Consider the following 19,000-nt stretch of genomic DNA (forward strand, 5'->3'; position numbering starts at 1 on the left):
TCCCGCACCTTCCACGTGCCTGCAATGCTTGCCATACCCTTTCTGTAATTTCCCGCACCCATTTGAAAATTGTCGTACCCTTTCAGGAACTGCCGTACCCTTTCGACAAATTCCTGTACCCTTTTGACAAATTCTCGCACCCTTTCGATAATTACCGCATCCTTTCAGAAATTGTCATACCCTTTCAGCAATTTCCGCACCCTTTTGGCACTTGTCGTACCCTTTCTGAAATTGCCATACCCTTTCAGCAATTCCCGCACCCTTTCCGCCATTCCCGCACCCTTTCGGCACTTGTCGCACCCTTTCAGAAATTGCCATACCCTTTCGGTAATTTTCGCACCCTTTCGACACTTGCCGCACCCTTTCAGAAATTGCCATACCCTTTCAGCAATTCTCGCACCCTTTCGACAATTTTTGTACCCTTTCAGAAACTACTACATCTTTTCAGAAATTGTCATACCCTTTCAGTAATTCCCACACCCTTTCAGAAACTGCCGCACCCTTTCAGCAATTCTCACACCCTTTCAGTAATTCTCGTACCCTTTCAGAAACTGTCGCACCCTTTCAGAAATGGCCGTACCCTTTAAGCAATTGTCGCACCATTATTTGCGGGAATTGCTGAAAGGGTGTTGCAATTGGCTAAAGGGTGCGGCAATTGGTGAAGGGGTGCGGTAATTTGCTGGAAGGGTACGGGTGCGCCCCCGCACGCACGCACCAGCGCTCGAGCACCCACACGCACGCACCAGAAAGCGTGCACCCGCCTACACGCACCAGCGCGCGTGCACCCGAATGCACGCACCTGCCCCCGCACCCCTTACCAAATTCACTGCAACCTGTTTTTGTAAAAATAAAATTTAATCTATTTTATAAAAATAGATTATTTTATAAATATATATTATTTAATAGATTATTTTATAAATATCCAAATTCACTTCAATTATTTTATAAAAATAAAATTTTTATATATTTTTCATTACAAATAATTTAAAGAAAAACTTATTATTTTTTATATATCCATTATTTTTTATATATAAAAATAAATTATTTTTTAAATATTAATCCCTTTTTTAATTTATAAATTTTATTTATTTCAGATAATTTAATCTTAATCTAATATTAATGATTTTTGTGGTAGGAATCAATTAATCGGGGAAAGTCACGCGTTGAATTTGAAAAATTAGATTAGGGATATTTTTGGAATGAAAAAGATGATTTGCTTAGAAAGGTAAAACAGAGTAATTGTTGCCGAAAAAGGTTTAGGCGGGAATCCTCTTGCCTATTTTAATTAATATCCCAAATTTTCCTTACTTTAGACAAATTTTCCACTCCTAATAAGAGTGAATTACGTTTTCCCACCCAAGATTTGACCTTAAAATACTTTTTCATTCTTAGTTGATAGAAATAACATTTTTTCACACAAAATAAAGCATAAATAACACTTTCTCACCTAAAATTAAACTCTGTTGATTAAACAATAGTATTAGGAAGTGAAATTACTATTTTATTTCTATTATTACATTTATAAAAATTATCATATAATCTTATATTAACAAAAATTGAAAATAAGCTTTTAAATATTCAAATTATATAAGAAACATCTTATTTCTCTTTTCATTTTATTCTTCTTACCCTTTCTTCCTCTTTTCCTATAGATGGATATGTCTTGGTACTCCGATAAATATTAGAGTCTCTTCGAAAATTTTTAGAGGGTTATTAGAATTTTGAAAATTTTTGGGGTTTTTGAAAAGTTTTTAAAATATCAGTTTGCCCCCAATAGTTTCAAAAATGACAGTTATACACATAAGAATTGAAAAACATGTAACAAATTATGAGTGTCAATGTCATCTTGTAACTATTATGGTCATATAGTAGTTTCAAAATATATGAAGGTTGAAAAGATTTCAAGGATTAATTTATGGGTTTTAAACAATTTCAAAGGTTATATTGTCATGTTTAAAACATTTAAATTTGGTATAAAACTTTTGTTTTCAATTTTTTTTCAAAATTAATGGATGATAAAATTACTAATTTACCTTTACGTCATTAAACAAATTTTGACTTTAGGCATGAAAGCATTATTTATGTCAACTAAGAGTGAAATAGTTTTTTTGGGCAAAACATTGGGTCAGAAAATGTTATTCAATCTCCTAATAATTTTGTCTTAGGATCTTGTACAATGGATACAAACAATAAATATGTATCTTTATAATATTTTTTCCATTTATTTCGCAATATGTCAAAAAATTTCATGATATAAAGATTATTTGAAAATAAAATTAATATTTATTACACAATATAAAACTAAGCAAGTTGTTGGATAATAAATTCCAAAATAATGATCATTAGAATTTTTTTTAAGAGTCAAACATACTCATTAAAGCAAATCCAATTTCTCAATCATAATTTATGCAATATTTTAACATTAAATTGTCTAGTTCCGATGAGTTTTAATATTAGTTTTTAATTCTCTTTTTTTAATCTAATTTGTTTACACTTGCTATCATTTTGTAGTAAACATGAAAAATATAATAACATATAAGCAATTAAATGTCTAAATTTTCTTATTTCTTCTTCTACTAATTTTATTCCATCTTGTACAATTAAATTTAGGTCAAATGAATAAGTTCCACCTAAGGCTTGATAAATTAATAGATTCCTACCTTTAAGTTTGAAAACACAATTTCCTCACCTATCTGTCAAAGTCAATCATTAGATTTAACAATAGAAGGAAATTTATGTTATTTTGTTCAAATATGATAATTGGAGCTAACATTTTGTTTGCAAGATTTAAAATATTATAATAACACCCCCATTAGACTAAACCATATACAATATTATAAGAGTGAAAATATTTATAACCTTAATAATTTAGAAAATGACATTTACACCCAATTTGTTATGTTTGTTTAATTTTTTGGGAGTGTAATTATTATTTTTTGAAACTATCAAAGTACATATTAAAATTTTAAAATTAAAAAAACACAACTTTTTTAAAAAATCCCTTAAAAATTTTCATTATTGCCATAACATTTTCAAAAATTATAATTTGTCCCAAATATATAATTTTGTATCATTGACACTCCTATATCTATACTTGTATTAGTCATTTTCTTATTCTTAATAATAATTACTATAAATTAGAGCTACAAAAATTATTTTATAAAATTTTAGAGGCAAAATGTTATTTTGCTTGGGAGATTTTTTGTCTTTTTATTAAAGTTTCAGAAAAAAAATTAATTGAATTTTTTAACAAATTTGATATACAGGTAGGAAAATGAGTTTTACAAACTTAAAGTGAAGAAATGTCATTTCACCAGACCTTGGGTGGGAAATAGTCATGTAACCTTAAATTTATAACATCTAATATGAATTTGCCATCAAAAAATAGATTTAAATATTTATCATCAAAAGATATATTTAAATATCGTAATATTACCTCGATGACTTTATCATCTGTTTTATCATTATCAAATGTGATTAAAATTCAATAAAAATGTTAGCTAATTCTCCATAAATAATTATGTTAGTATTTGAATACTTAAAATATCGAAAGACAATAATTTTCTTATGTTAGTATTGGAACTTTGCACAAATACATCCTAAATTTTGTATATTATATATCCATAAATCATAAGTCATTGAAATAACTTTTTTAAATTGACTATATTCAGTTATAATATTTAATTCCATTAGTTTATGATTTCTAACTATATTCAGTTAACACTATTTTGTATAACTATTCTAAAACATTATCACCAAATGAAAAAATATTGGTCAATTGCGATAACTTATTTGATCAGTGATCATATAGTCTCTCATGTTTAGTTGACTATAGTTGACGTTAGACATTTACCTCATTATAATAGTTGATGGACTAACAGAAGATGATTCACATATTATATTGACCTTGTGAATTAAAGTTTCTTGTTGCCTTTTTAAATATTTTGGTTTTTTTTTGCAATGCTTGTTGATATGCTTATAGATATTCCCCATGCCACTCGAACTCACACATGTTAAATTAAAACTATAATATTTGCACAATACTCATTTAACCATTTTATAACCAATATTTTCTTATGTTTGACTGAAATACTCTACACCATTTACTTTTGCTTTTTTTTTTTTTTTTGTGGTGGTGGTTGATTGGTTGTGATAGTAATTCTTCGTTAAAGTATTGACTTTCCTCGTTATCATTATAATAAAAATAATTAACCACCATCACACAAAAAAATATGTGACAAAAAAAATAACTATGGGTGCAACTAGCGGTAGGCTAGTTGCACCCATAGTTAATGTTGACTTCTATTGTTGTGGCATACCATCAAATGTTTCTTGCAAATATGTGACAATAAGCTTCACATCACCAATAGTTGATCATTAGCCGTCTTCAGTAAAGTCACACCCATGCATCTTCAATTGTTCAACTCGCAATACTTAAATGGAAATAGCATGAGCTTAGGATTGTTCCTACAGAGCCTCAACGACATCAACCAATTTTGTATTCTTCATCTTTGCTCAAAAATCTCTCAACGAGAGTACCAAATGTCAACGAAACACTATTTGAGTAAGTATGATATCTTAAGATGAGAAAAATAAAGAGAAATGGATTCTTAAATATTCGATAAAATAAACAAAATATGAAAATAATGGAATAACAACTCAACTACTTGTTTAGCGGAAAAAACAAAAAACCTCAACCACCTGCTTAATCGAATACCCCATGTCCTGAGATAACCAACTCAACCATTGCCTTTTTTAACCCTAGGTTATGGTTAAAAACTTGTTCCATCCAAGATTCTTCTTGGTTCAAACACCTCTACTAGCAACGTTGTCTTCTTAAGCCTTTGATTCCATCTGGATCCATTCATGAGCTTGCCTTAGGCCATTATAAATCTAGCCTCAACATTGGACCCATATCAAAGAAAAAGGGAGAACCACCTTCGACATATGAATGAACTTTGTTTGTCTTTACAAAAATTTTGTCGTCCTAAAGCATTCTATGATTTTAAAAGATTATGGTAAAATATATCTAATTCTTTTTTATAATAAACTCTAGTTTTTCATATCATTTGTTAGTTTTTAAAATAATATATTATGTGTGTTTGGTCTTTTTTATAGTGAGAATTCTTTGGTTTTTAAAAAATATAACTTTAGTCATACTTTGGTTGAGTACTCATAGTTTTGGAAATATTATTAATTCAACTTTTCAATTTACTAATGATTTTAACAATTTAATCATTAAAATTATTTTTAATCTCAAATAATACTGATAGTTTTAACTATTAAAATAATAAAATTTAGATAAATAATAAAACAAATTTAGATAAATAATATCATATGATTGAGTATTATTTTATCTTAAATTTAAAATTATTTTATCACATAATAATTTATTATCTGTGTACATAAATTATATATTAAAAATATGTACGTATAGTTTATTGATATTTTTAAATATATAATTATATATATTTTTAATGTATTGTTATATGATTAGATAATTATAAATTACTGATAAAATAATATTTAATTATATAAAATATATCAATTATGTACTCGTTTGTATACCTAAAAATATGTACATAATAATGAAATTTCTAATTTAAAAAAAAAGTTAATCACTATTTCCACCAAAGATTTGGTCTAAAATACTTTTTCGCCTATATAGGATAAAAATAATACTTTTTTTTCTTAAAATTAAACTCTATTAACGAAAAAAATTTATATATATTAGAAAATAAAATAATTATTTTATCTATACTATTTTTTCTTTCAAAATTATTATATAATTTCAAATTAATAAAAAATAAAGATATCAATAACATATAATCATATATTTAAAGATAAATTGTAATTATTGAAAATGTTTAGCAGTTGTTGAAAATTCAAAATAAGGTCTAGGTATTTTCAAATTTTTAAAAATTTCAATATATTGCTCAATAATTTCAAAAATAATAGTTATACCCTCAAATAGTTAAACCCAAACATAATCAATTAAATGTATAAATATCATATTACAACTTATTAGACAATTATAATTCAATAAAACTATTTGCACAATTTTTGTTCACTAAATAATGATATGTTGCGGTTTTCAAAAACTTATTTACCACCCTCTAATTTTCACTAAATAGTGAAATCTCAATCTCCTACCCTTTAATTTTCAAAAACTAAAATATCCATTCACAATCAAATTTTTGTTAAAAATTTCAGTTAAGGTTAGAGATAAAACCATTATTTACCAAAAAAATTAAAATTTTATTACATTTTCCTCCCTCATATTTAAAAACTTACATTCCCCCCCAACCCAAAGTTTGAAAGGTGATAAAAACCCCCATAGGGTTTGTTCCCCTTTCTCTGACACTGATTTCTTCTTCCCCGACCGTCGGCCATCCTTCCTTTCCCTCTTATCTCTCCTTCAGTGTCTCTCCCTTATCTTTTCGGTTGTTTTCAATAAGAGAAAAAGATGAAATCTTCTTTGCTTCTCAAACAAAGACCAATAGTCTTCGTCTAATACGAAGATGCATCTTCTTCATCTGAGAGCCTTCATCTCAACGAAGATCGATCGTCTTCATCTAATAATACTCCTTTCTATTAATTACATCAGATTCGATATAGGTTTTTTTAGACAATCTTTAGATATAGACATCATAAAATTTTTGGATGTATTGCAAAAGAGTAATACTATTGATTATTAGAATTATTTAAAGATTCTAATATATTCATCATTGAAAATCCAACATGCCAATGATATGGAGTCTATTTAGATTCATGTTGTTTTGTATTAAAAATGTTAGTGATATCATTTTATAACATTCACAATATTTTAATATTAAATATGTAGAGCTCCAATGAATTTCAACATCAATTTTCAATTTTCTCTTCTTTTAACCTCATTTGTTTACACATCCTCTGATATTGTTGTAAACAAGAAAGAGATGATAAAATAAAACTAATTCCATATCTAATTTGAGATATACCATTTTGAGCTAATTTTAATTCATCTTATGTAATTAAATTTATTATATGACATACAAATTTAATATGGCAAATTTATTTCCATAAGGTGGATTTAAATATTGTAACATTAACAGAATAACTCTATTATAAGATAATGTTGTCCAGCCTGCATCCTGCTATGGCCAAAAAGGTTAATGGTCCTAAATCAGGATCGAGTAAGTAAGCCGGTACACTCTGTATTTTTGAAGAGTTATTTTCTTCTTTTTTCATTCAATTTATTTCCAAGGCATTTCAGCAGAAGCCAAAGCTTGCCCTGTTCTCCTTTTTGGTTTTAGTTTAGTAGAAACTATATTTTCTGTGTCGTGTAGATGCCATAGTTTGATCTTATAATTATTAAATCAACAGAAATATTTTGAGCCCTGGTTTTCTATTCCTCAAATTAATTCAGATTTCTTGAAGTTGCAGTTTTACATTTCTTGTTGGTTCAACACAACACAAATCATACAACAACAGGGATGAGTTGACTATATCAGATTATATTCCTCATCTCTTTATTTCCAACTTTCCTAGCATTAGAGCAACCCACATTTCAGCAGAATAAAGTACAAAGAATTAATCCTTTCTGTTTATTAACAGAATTTAGAGAACAACATTTTCAGGGTCTAATCAACCAATTATTATTTTTATTATTAATATAGTTTTTTTAAGAAGACAGCTGAAGCAAGTCCAGAAGGAAATCTAGTCCAGAGATGTTAATCAAAACATGCATAATTGCTGTGTATATTGCAGCAACAAAGGTGGAAGTACAAATTTACTTGTTTCCACTGAAGAAACTTTTTTGTCCGCAAACTATGATAATAACATTATTGTAAAAATCATTGAAGCAAAAACTTATTTCACAAAACAATCTACCTCCAATCTGCAGCAGGTACATGCTCTAAGTATGGGAGAGATCTCAGGCATCTTCTACTGCAAGTCCTTCCTATTGGAATGGTTTCCATTTGCAGCTATAAATTTCATCATGTGAGGGTAACCACATTGTTTATTTATCAAAACTGCACCAAGAATGAAATCTCAGGGTCTGACAAACATAAATACATTCATAGCCAAGATTACTAAAATTATGATTTGGTTTTATATGATGCAAGGTACAACAATTTCCCATATTATATACTGCAAATAAGTATGGTAACATCTTTACACTACTGTAGTCATTCAAGAATTCCAACCGAAGCATAGAAAACATTTCCACTTTCACAAACCTCACTAAACCATATCAATATTTAACATCAGTATTAAGAAAAAAAAATATATTTACTATCCAGCGCCTACACCGGGTTATGATCATGGCTCTTTCACTGCATCAAAGGACACCTCTGATACTACCTTGGCTCCCCTTCCCTTTGCCATGTAGAGTCCAATGTGATGCATCAAATCCTACCATGAAACGGAAAGATGCACATTTAGCTACAAAATTTATCACCAACAATCAGACAAGCAGATCGCTTATAATTGTTCTAGTTATTTTCCTTTTTCTTTGAAATTTTGCAGCTAAGCATGAATTTAATAATGAAACATTTGTAGCCAAAACTTGGACATTGATAGCTTCAACATTGAAGATTTTCAGACAAATTACAATTATGATTGAAAAAGAAACAAAAACCAGAAGCACCAGGACCAAAGAGAGAGCGAACAAGATGTTTTGACTTTAATTCAATAAATAGAGCACTAAACATAGACTACTCTCTATCTATATTCAGTATTTAGAGTGTATTTCTAATGACCTATCTGAACCTTGTCAATCCTACTAATAGGATTATTTTTTTTAATACACTGGATTGTTTTTCTGGGAATCGTGCAACTATCATCAATTTATAATTGACTCAGAGTCATAATGACTTATTCTTATGATGCAATACAAGTCCTATAACACAAAACTTGCAGGTCTATATGTACAAAAGTTGGAAACCAAAGAAATAAAAGTTTGCTCCAAGATCTAACAGTTTGGCAAAATTTTAAGACTACCTAAAAATTTCAATATACCTGTGGGTGAGCCAGAGCATCTGGGATAGTATCGGCAACATGAGCAGGCAAATCGTAAGTTGCACAACCAGGTGAATACACAATTACATCCTCCAGAGGACCAAGAAAACGACGATTTCTGGCAGACAGTGTGGAACATACAAAATCAAGCACACATATGTCTGTGCATATCCCTACACCAATATCTTCAAACGCATATACGTAACGGAGATTAGAGAAATAGAAAATCACACCATCAACCAAAATTAATAGATTTCATAAAAGCACCAAAAAACTCTTGACAATGAGAAGAATATATATCCTGGTGAAATTCAGAAATACTTACAATTTTAATTTGATTATTCTTCACCCAACTTACAAAGACATTGGATCCATCTTTCTCAAAAGAGCCAAGAAATCCATCAATACACTCCTTGCGCCTAAGTGTTACATTAGAGTTATTCTCCAACCATTTCAGTGCTGAAAAATATGAGAAAAGCAACCACTTAGTGACTGATGTTCCAGAACATATGCAGCTAACTTTTCATACAAACACTTAGACAAGGAAACAACAAGAGAAGTACAATTACCAGGAACAAGCTCAGCTTCATCTGTTCCATTAATACAATGAGGAGGATAGGGAGGCTCAGGGATATCAGGATGATGAGAATCAAGAAACGCAAATTTTCCACTCCTAATAAGAGTGAATTACATTTTCCTACCTAAGGTTTGACCTTAAAATACTTTTTCAATCCTAGTTGATATAAACAACACTTTTCACACAAAATAAAGCATAAATAACACTTTCTCACATAAAATTAAACTTTGTTGATGAAACAATAGTATTAGGAAGTGAAGTTACCATTTTATTCCTATTATTTCATTTATTATCATATAATCTTATATTAACAAAAATTGAAAATAACCTTTTAAATATGCAAATTATATAAGAAACATCTTATTTCTCTTTTCATTTTATTCTTCTTACCCTTTCTTCCTCTTTTCCTATAGATAGATATGTCTTGGTACTCTAATAAATATTAGAGTCTCTTTGAAAATTTCAGAGAGTTATTGGAATTTTGAAAAATTTTTGGGTTTTTGAAAAGTTTTTGAAATATCAGTTTGCCCCCAATAGTTTCAAAAATGACAATTATACACATAAGAATTGAAAAAAATGCAACAAACTATGAATGTCAATGTCATATTATAACTATTATAGTCATATAGTAGTTTCAAAATATATAGAGGTTGAAAAGATTTCAAGGATTAAAACTAAGCAAGTTGTCGGATAATAAATTCCAAAACATTGATCATTAGAATTTTTTTTAAGAGTCTAACATACTCATTAAAGCAAATCCAATTTCTCAATCATAATTTATGCAATATTTTAATATTAAATTGTTTAGTTCCAATGAATTTTAATATTAGTTTTTAATTCTCTTTTTTTAATCTAATTTGTTTACACTTGCTATGATTTTGTAGTAAACATGAAAAAGATAATAACATATAAGCAATTAAATGTCTAAATTTTCTTATTACTTCTTCTGATAATTTTATTCCATCTTGTACAATTAAATTTAGGTCATATGACTAATTTCCACCTAAGGTTTGATTAAATGAGAGTTTCCTACCTTTAAGTTTGAAAACACAATTTCCTCACCTATCTATCAAAGTCAGTCGTTAGGTTTAACAATAAAAGAAAATTTATGTTATTTTGTTCAAATATGATAATTGGAGCTACCATTTTGTTTGCAAGATTCAAAATATTATAATAACACCCCCATTAGACTAAACCATATACAATACTATAAGAGTGTAAATGTCATTTTTTAAACTTAATAATGACAAAAGGATATTTTCCCCTTGCCTAGTTTAAGAAATGATCATATTTAACTTAATATATTTTGAAAATATTTATAGCCTTAATAATTTAGAAAATGACATTTACACCTAATTTGTTATGTTTGTTTAATTTTTTGGGAGTGTAATTATTATTTTTTGAAACTATCAAAGTACATATTAAAAATTTAAAATTAAAAAAACACCCCAACTTTTTTAAAAAATCCCTTAAAAATTTTCATTATTGCCATAACATTTTCAAAAATTATAATTTGTCCCAAATATATAATTTTGTATCATTGACACTCCTATATCTATACTTGTATTAGTCATTTTTTTTATTGAGCTACAAAAATTATTTTATAAAATTTTAGGGGCAAAATGTTATTTTGGTTGGGAGATTTTTTGTCTTTTTATTAAAGTTACAAAAAAAAATTAACTGAATTTTTTAACAAATTTGATACACAGGGAGGAAAATAGATTTTACAAACTTAAAGTGAAGAAATGTCATTTCACCAGACCTTGGGTGGGAAATAGTCATTTAACCTTAAATTTATTATATAACATAATCATCTAATATGAATTTACCATCAAAAGATAGATTTAAATATTTACCATCAAAAGATATATTTAAATATCGTAACATTACCTCGATGACTTTATCATCTGATTTAACATTATCAAATGTGATTAAAATTCAATAAAAATGTTAGCTAATTCTCCATAAATAATTATGTTAGTATTTGAATACTTAAAACATTGAAAGACAACAATTTTTTTATGTTAGTATTGAAACTTTGCACAAATACATCCTAAATTTTGTATATTATATATCCATTAATCATAAGTTATTGAAATAACTTTATTAAATTGACTATATTCATTTATAATTTTTAATTTCACTAGTTCACGATTTCTAGCCATATCATATTTTAATGTGTTTCTAGCAAGTCTTTTAAAGGCAAGTTAACACTATTTTGTATAACCATTCTAAAATATTATCACCAAATGAAAAATTGTTAGTTGCGATAACGTATTTGATCAGTGATCATATAGTTTCCCATATTTAGTTGACCATAGTTGAAGTTAGACATTTATCTCGTTATAATAGTTGATGAACTAACAGAAGATGATTCACATATTATATTGACCTTGTGAATTAAAGTTTCTTGTTACCCTTTTAAATATCTTAGATTTTTTTTTTCAATGCTCGTTGATATGCTTGTAGATATTCCCCATGCCACTTGAACTCACATATGTTAAATTAAAACTATAACATCTGCACAATACTCATTGAACCATTTTATAATCGATATTTTCTTTTGTTTGACTGAAATACTCTACACCATTTACTTTTGCTTTTTTTTTTTTTTTTGGTGGTGGTGGCTGATTGGTTGTGATAGTAATTCTTCGTTGAAGTCTTGACTTTCTTTGTTATCAATATAATAAAAATAATTAAAATCATTTGAATGATGATCTATTTTGAAATGAATACAAGGAAAGAACAAATTTGGAGTAAATGTTAAATAAATTTTGCTTAAGTGATGGTTGTTGCTGCCTTTGACAACGTATTGGGTCAAGCAACCAACAATTGAAACAGAAAGTCAATTCGTTTTCATATATAACGAAGCATCAACTCTTCCATTCGTTATCGTGAGCTAATGACGAATAAAGAGCCAACGAGAAGACAACCAACTGTCAATTCTTGACGACTCTTCGTCTGTCATCAGCTCACGACAATGAATTATAGAAGAAGAGTAGACGTTTCGTCATGCGCGAAGACGAATTGACTCTTTGTCTTTGTGCATGATGAAATCACACTGAAGAGATTTCAATGAGAGAGAAAATGCATCAGGAGGGAGATTCTGGTGGGCTGAAGAGATTTGCCTAGAAGTAGCTTCAATCGTCAGAAAAGTTGTGTTTTGAAAAATAAACCTCAAGGGAGAAAATATAACTTTTTAAAATTTAGGATGAGGAAACACTGAGTTTTAAAAACTAAGGTGAAAAAATGAGATAGAATTTTATTTATTTTAATATTATTAATAAAATGACAATTTTATATTTACACCTAATAGAAAATTTTAATAAAAATTGAATAATGAATAGGTGTTTGATTTTGAAACACATGTGAGTTTTAAAATGAACTAAACTTTGGATGGAAATAAGGCTTTTGGCCATTAAAATAAATTTGCTTAGGTGATAGTTGTTGTTGCTTTTAACAAGGGAATGTATTAAGCAACCAACAATTGTTGTTGGATATTAGGCTCGACAATTGAAATGAAAATGCTTAATGTCGTATCCCCCACCATTCTAGAAATTGATGATAACAATTGTTTGAATTCGGTAAAGTTTTCCATCACAGATTTGCTTTGCAATAGTTCAGCCAATCGTCCCTAGGATTATCATACACCATGAGATCTAACCATGAAGAAATGTTTAATACAAGAGACCTAAATGTTCAAGTTAGAAGTGGAAGTGGGTTGTATCGGCTTTAACGTGACTCACTGTAGTTATATGTTGTGCCAGGTCAAGGCTCGTATAGTAGAGAGCCTTACAAGTCGGCCCTCCCCCGCACAAATACTAAAGCCTGTAATGCGAGTCTTTTTATGTCAAGCCTTTAACAGGTTGACTCACAGGTTTTTAGCCAATTGGCCAGTTAATTTTATATATTTATATATATGGGTTTATTTTTAATTTTTTATTATTTTTGTTATGTCTTTTAAATTTTCCAAACTAATCTTTTGGTTTCACGGTAACATTAATAATAAATAATAATAAGTTTAAATTTCTCATATTAATATTTTGTTTTTCCATAATATTAATAATAATTTATTATTACTTTTACTTCTCCATAACATTAATAAACACTTTTGGTTTCCCCATGTAATAATAAATAATTTTAAAAAAAAATTATAATAGTGTCATGTGACAATATATATATATATATATATATATATATGTATATATATAAAATCATATATGACAAAATTTTTCAATAAACAATTATGTGTACAACTTATTTTTCATATTTATTTTGTCATTTTATTTACATATTTATTGCATATATATTTTATATTTATTTTACATATTTATTTCATGTTATAAAAAACTGTAATTCAATTATTATTTATTAAATACAATATATTTAAAATAAATGATTTTAATAGGTTTAAGTCGTAATCCATACCAAACTAAATTATATTTTTTTAGTTTGGATTGACTTAGATATTTTTGAAATTGTTTTTTTCACTTTGATTTAAAAAATCTCTTAAGCCACACTAAATCTGATCATGCATATCTCTAGGTTCAGATCCACAATTTCACCTCCTATTTGAATCATTTGAGGTGACTCTAGAGTCTAGAGTCTCTTAGTTCTGACCTAAGGAAGGTGTAGGTAGACATGGCGATGAGTTGTGCTGGGCTAACCTTAGCACAACTCGTTGTGTTGGTGGGTCAAGTCATGCCAAAGCCTGTTATAATACGAATCTTGTAAGGCTAAGCTGACCCACCAAATGAAGAAAGCCTACAACACACCCATAGCCTTTTGGGTCATGTCATGTCATTCCTTACCAGTTAGGCCACATGCTTTTGCAGTCTAACTTACTAAATTATAATATATTAATAATTTTTTATTTTTAATTCATTTTAATTTTTTAATGGATCGTATCAGGTTGTCTTGCAGGCCTTACTCTGAGGCCAGTGTAGGTAGAAAACTAAGTTGAATAGCATGTGTTGTAGTTGCACCCATAGTTAATGTTGACTTCTGTTGTTGTGGCATATCCATCAAATGCTTCCTGAAAATATGTGACAATAAGCTTCACATCCCCAATAGTTGATCATTAGCCGTCTTCTGTAAAGTCACACCCACTCATCTTCGATTGTTCAACTTGCAATACTTAAATGGAAATGGCATAAGCTTAAGATTGTTCCTATAGAGCCTCGACGACATCAGCCAATTTTCTATTCTTCATCTTTGCTAAAAAATCTCTCAACGAGAGTTCCAAATATCAACGAAATGCTATTTGAGTAAGTATGAGATCTTAAGATGGGAAAAATAAAAGAGAAATAGATTTTTAAATATTCGATAAAATAAACAAAATATGAAAATAATGGAATAACAAACTCAATCACTTGTTAAGCGAAAAAAAAAAAAAAAAAAAACCCTCAACCACTTGCTTAATCGAATTCCCCATGTCCTGAGATAACAGACTCAACCATTACCTTTTTTTACCCAAGTTGTGGCTAAAAACTTGTGTCATGCAAGATTCTTCTTGGTTCGAACACCTCTGCTAGCAATGCTGTCTTCTTGAGCCTCTGATTCCTTCTGGATCCATTCATGAGCTTGCCTTAGGTCATTATTAATCTGGCCTAAACATTGGGCCCATATCAGAGAAAAAGGGAGAACCACCTTTGACATATGAAATGAAGTTTGTTTGTCTTTACAAAAATTTTGTCGTTATAAAGCATTTTATGATTTTAAAAGATTATGGTAAAATATATCTAATTCTTTTTTATAATAAACTCTAGTTTTTTTTATCTCATTTGTTAGTTTTATAAAATAATATATTATGTGTGTTTGGCCTTTTTTATGGTGAGAATTCTATGGTTTTTAAAAAAATATAACTTTAGTCAAACTCTGGTTGAGTACTCATAGTTTTAGAAATATTATTAATTCAACTTTTCAATTTACTAATGATTTTAACAATTTAATCATTAAAATTATTTTTCATCTCAAATAATACCGATAGTTTTAACTATTAAAATAATAAAATTTAGATAAACAATATAAGGCCAAAAGACTTTTTCCCACTTAAGGTACAGTGAAATCTCAATCTTCTCATTTAATTTTTAAAAGGCTAAACGACTATTTCCCACCTTAGGTATGCTGCAATCTCAAGTTTTCACCCTTTAACTATGGAAACACCAAACACCTACCCATGAGCATTTAAAATTAACAGTGGTAAGGGTAAAGTCGTCATTTTCTCTATAATATTAAAAAATAAATTAAAATAAAATCTATTTTTGCCCCTCGAAACTTTAAAAACTAAAATTTTCCCCCAGCCTAAGTTTTAAAAAATGACAGTTTCACCCTAGGGTTTCGTTTTGAAATCTCCAGCTCCATTACCGACGACCTCTCCCTCCTAAAGCATTCTCTCCTTTCGGTGATCCCTTTCCTCCCATTTGGACGCTCGATCGGTGTCCAAAAAGCCTTGGGAGATGAAGAACTTTGTCGGGGAAGACAAAGCCATCGTCTTTGTCTAGGAAGACGATCATCTTCGACCGCCAAACGAAGACGAAGACGACAACTTTGTCTTCGTTTGGGAAGACCCCGGCAAAGTTCTTCGTCTCCCAAGGCTTTTTGGACACCGATCGGGCGTTCAAATGGGAGGAAAGAGATCGCTGAAAGGAGAGGATGCTTCGGGAGGGAGAGGCCGTCGACAATGGAGCTGAAGATGTCACCGGAGATTTCAAAACGAAACCCTAGGGTGAAACTGCCATTTTTTAAAACTTAGGCTAGGGGAAAATTTTAGTTTTTAAAGTTTAGGGGGGTAAAAAATTATAAAATTTTCAGGCGTTAGGGTTCTGTTAAATTTAACCTGCCATGGGTGGGTGTTTGGTGTTTCTATAGTTAAAGGGTGAAAACTTGAGATTACAGCATACCTTGGGTGGGAAATACTCCTTTGGCCTTTTTAAAAACCTAAATACCTATTTACAAACAATTTTCGTTAAAAATTTCAGTTAACGTTGAAGGTAAAACCATTATTTACAAAAAAAATTAAAATTTTATCATATTTTTCTCTCTCATATTTAAAAAACTTACATTCCCCTAACCCAAAGTTTGAAAGGTGACAAAAACTCCCCAAGGTTTGTTCCTCTTCCTTTGACACTGATTTCTCCTTTCCCGACCGTTGATCGTCCTCTCTTTTCCTCTTATCTCTCCTTTAGTGTCTCTCTCTTACCTCTTCGGCCGTTTTCAATCTGAGAAAAAGATGAAATCTTCTTCGTCTCTCAAACAAAGGCCAATAGTCTTTGTCTGATACGAAGACGCGTCGTCTTCATCTAAGAGACGAAGATGACGTGTCTTCATCTCAATGAAGACCGGTCGTCTTTGTCTAATAATACCCTTTTCTACTAATTACATCATATTCGATATAGTTTTTTTTAGACAATCTTTCCTCTTGAAGCATACTCTATGTTTGGTAAGTTATACTTCGAAGATTCAAAAACTTATTTAGAAACAGATTAATTTTTGGTGCAATGCAGATCAGAACAAAAAGATGAATATAAGTAAGAAGAATTGGTGCGAGTGCGTAGTGTGAAAAAATTATAATATATATATATATATAATGGTTGCGCGTGCACTTTCTTGCACTCTATATAAAATATAATATAATATATCATGCACCCGCTACCACTCGTACATATCTGCATGCACTTGCTCATACCTATACATATCTACACGTATTTGCACACACCTACTCGTACTCATACTCACCAATTTGTATCTGCACACATCCATATGCATCCACTCACACTCACACGCATGCATCCGCTCGCACTCGCACCAATTCTTCATACTTATATTTATTTTTTCCTTTCGATTTGTATTATATTAAAAATTGATCTATTTTTGAATAAGTTTTTGAATATTCGAATCATAACTTATTAAACATAGAGTATGCTCTGGAAGGAAAGGTTATTATAAAAAAACTATATCGAATTTGACATAATTAGCGAAGAGATGTATTATTAAAAACAAAATTAAATTTACCTTAAAAAGTAAAATCACTCAAAATTTACCTGAAAATGTTTAGACAAAAACTTTTATATCTATTTTAATTAATATTTCGTCTTTTTAATTAAAAATAAGTCACTAAAAATAATTCCAAACCTCTGCCTTGTTCTCCAAACCTAAATTGTCATACATGCGTTAGACTTAAGAGGTAGTGTGGAAGATCCAACGGCTCACATTATTGAGCCGACAATCATCATTCACCAAAGTTTCAAAATCTTTACCCCCGAAAAACCAATTGATCATCATCGTCGTCGTCGTCGTCATCGTTAAAATCAATCTGAATCATGTGTTACGGTCATCACCACCGACGATCATTATCACTGGACCCTTTCACTCCTTCACGAACTCATCGGACTTTAGATGATAACGCTTTGACAGTGGAGGAGATGCGTGGCCGGCTGGCCGAGACGGAGGCGCAGCTGGAGCGAGCCAGAGCTCGAGAAGCTGAGCTCAGCCGTCGCTTCGAGGAAATGAAACGATTCGTAATGGTAATGGAGATTCTTGAGACTTACCTTAAACGACGATTTTGCCAGCAGCAAGAACAACTCTCACAACTTTTCTATTCGCTTCCGAAGTAATTAGGACTCTTGCGCTGGTGAATTTTACTGATTTCTTTTGTCTGTACGATTTTTCTTTCTTGTTGTTCATGTCGTTTTTGCCGTGTTTCTTATAGAAATTTGCATGCGCTGCCATGCTCGAAATGAGGTTGTCACGCACTCACACGCTATGGTCAATAATTTGATTGTTGACCGGTCAACTAACCTAATGGTGCGTTGATCAGTTCGGGGTGAATCAATTGACTCAACAGGTTGACCCATTGACCGATGGGTTTTGACCAACCCATTGACCAATGGGTCAGATAATCGGGTTTTTTCAACTTGATTTCAACCCGAAATCATGCATAAACCCTAGAATTTTTTTCGTTCAATTAGCCAACTTCCACCACCATAGGGCTTTTATAGCCCAGTTGATGATGAATCTGATCATTCCAAGTTTCAACGCGATAGCGCCAGAATCTATCGAAACGACGATGAAGAATAAAGACACCTATGGTCTCAATTTTAGGTCAATTTTTATCGATTCTGGTATTAATTCGAGTCATTTTTCAATTTAAAACATGTAATACCATTCAAATCATTCATCTAACATGTTTCCCAACACCAATTTCATGCAATTTTGGTTGAATTAAATTCGTGCCCAAAAATGAATTTATTAAATAAAATTCAATATATAGATTGCACAATAATATACGCAAGACGATTCACAGAAAACATAGCAAATATGCATCCTAGGCTCCGATACCAATGCCGTGAATAATAAAACATGTCATGATCAAATTTTATGAATTCTGTAAATAAGGATTTGCGTACCTAGAGTAATTTT

At 30.0% G+C, this 19,000-nt stretch overlaps 2 protein-coding genes across 2 annotated transcripts; one reads left to right on the forward strand and one right to left on the reverse strand.

Annotated features, from left to right (window-relative positions):
• Positions 1-8,109: 8,109 nt before the first annotated feature.
• Positions 8,110-9,847, reverse strand: LOC123220050 (nicotinamidase 1-like). Its single transcript, XM_044642084.1, has 5 exons — positions 9,795-9,847; positions 9,573-9,676; positions 9,325-9,462; positions 9,004-9,188; positions 8,110-8,397 (listed from the first exon to the last, which is right to left on the reverse strand). Exons 1-5 carry the CDS (start codon positions 9,845-9,847, stop codon positions 8,305-8,307), a joined length of 573 nt encoding a protein of 190 aa, XP_044498019.1. The 3' UTR covers positions 8,110-8,304.
• A 7,890-nt stretch (positions 9,848-17,737) lies between these two features.
• Positions 17,738-18,287, forward strand: LOC123193245 (protein SKIP34-like). Its single transcript, XM_044606102.1, has one exon. It carries the CDS (start codon positions 17,902-17,904, stop codon positions 18,193-18,195), a length of 294 nt encoding a protein of 97 aa, XP_044462037.1. The 5' UTR covers positions 17,738-17,901; the 3' UTR covers positions 18,196-18,287.
• The last annotated feature ends 713 nt before the right edge of the window (positions 18,288-19,000 follow it).

This window comes from Mangifera indica, chromosome 1 (assembly GCF_011075055.1).
Source record: "Mangifera indica cultivar Alphonso chromosome 1, CATAS_Mindica_2.1, whole genome shotgun sequence".
Classification (NCBI taxonomy): domain Eukaryota; kingdom Viridiplantae; phylum Streptophyta; class Magnoliopsida; order Sapindales; family Anacardiaceae; genus Mangifera; species Mangifera indica.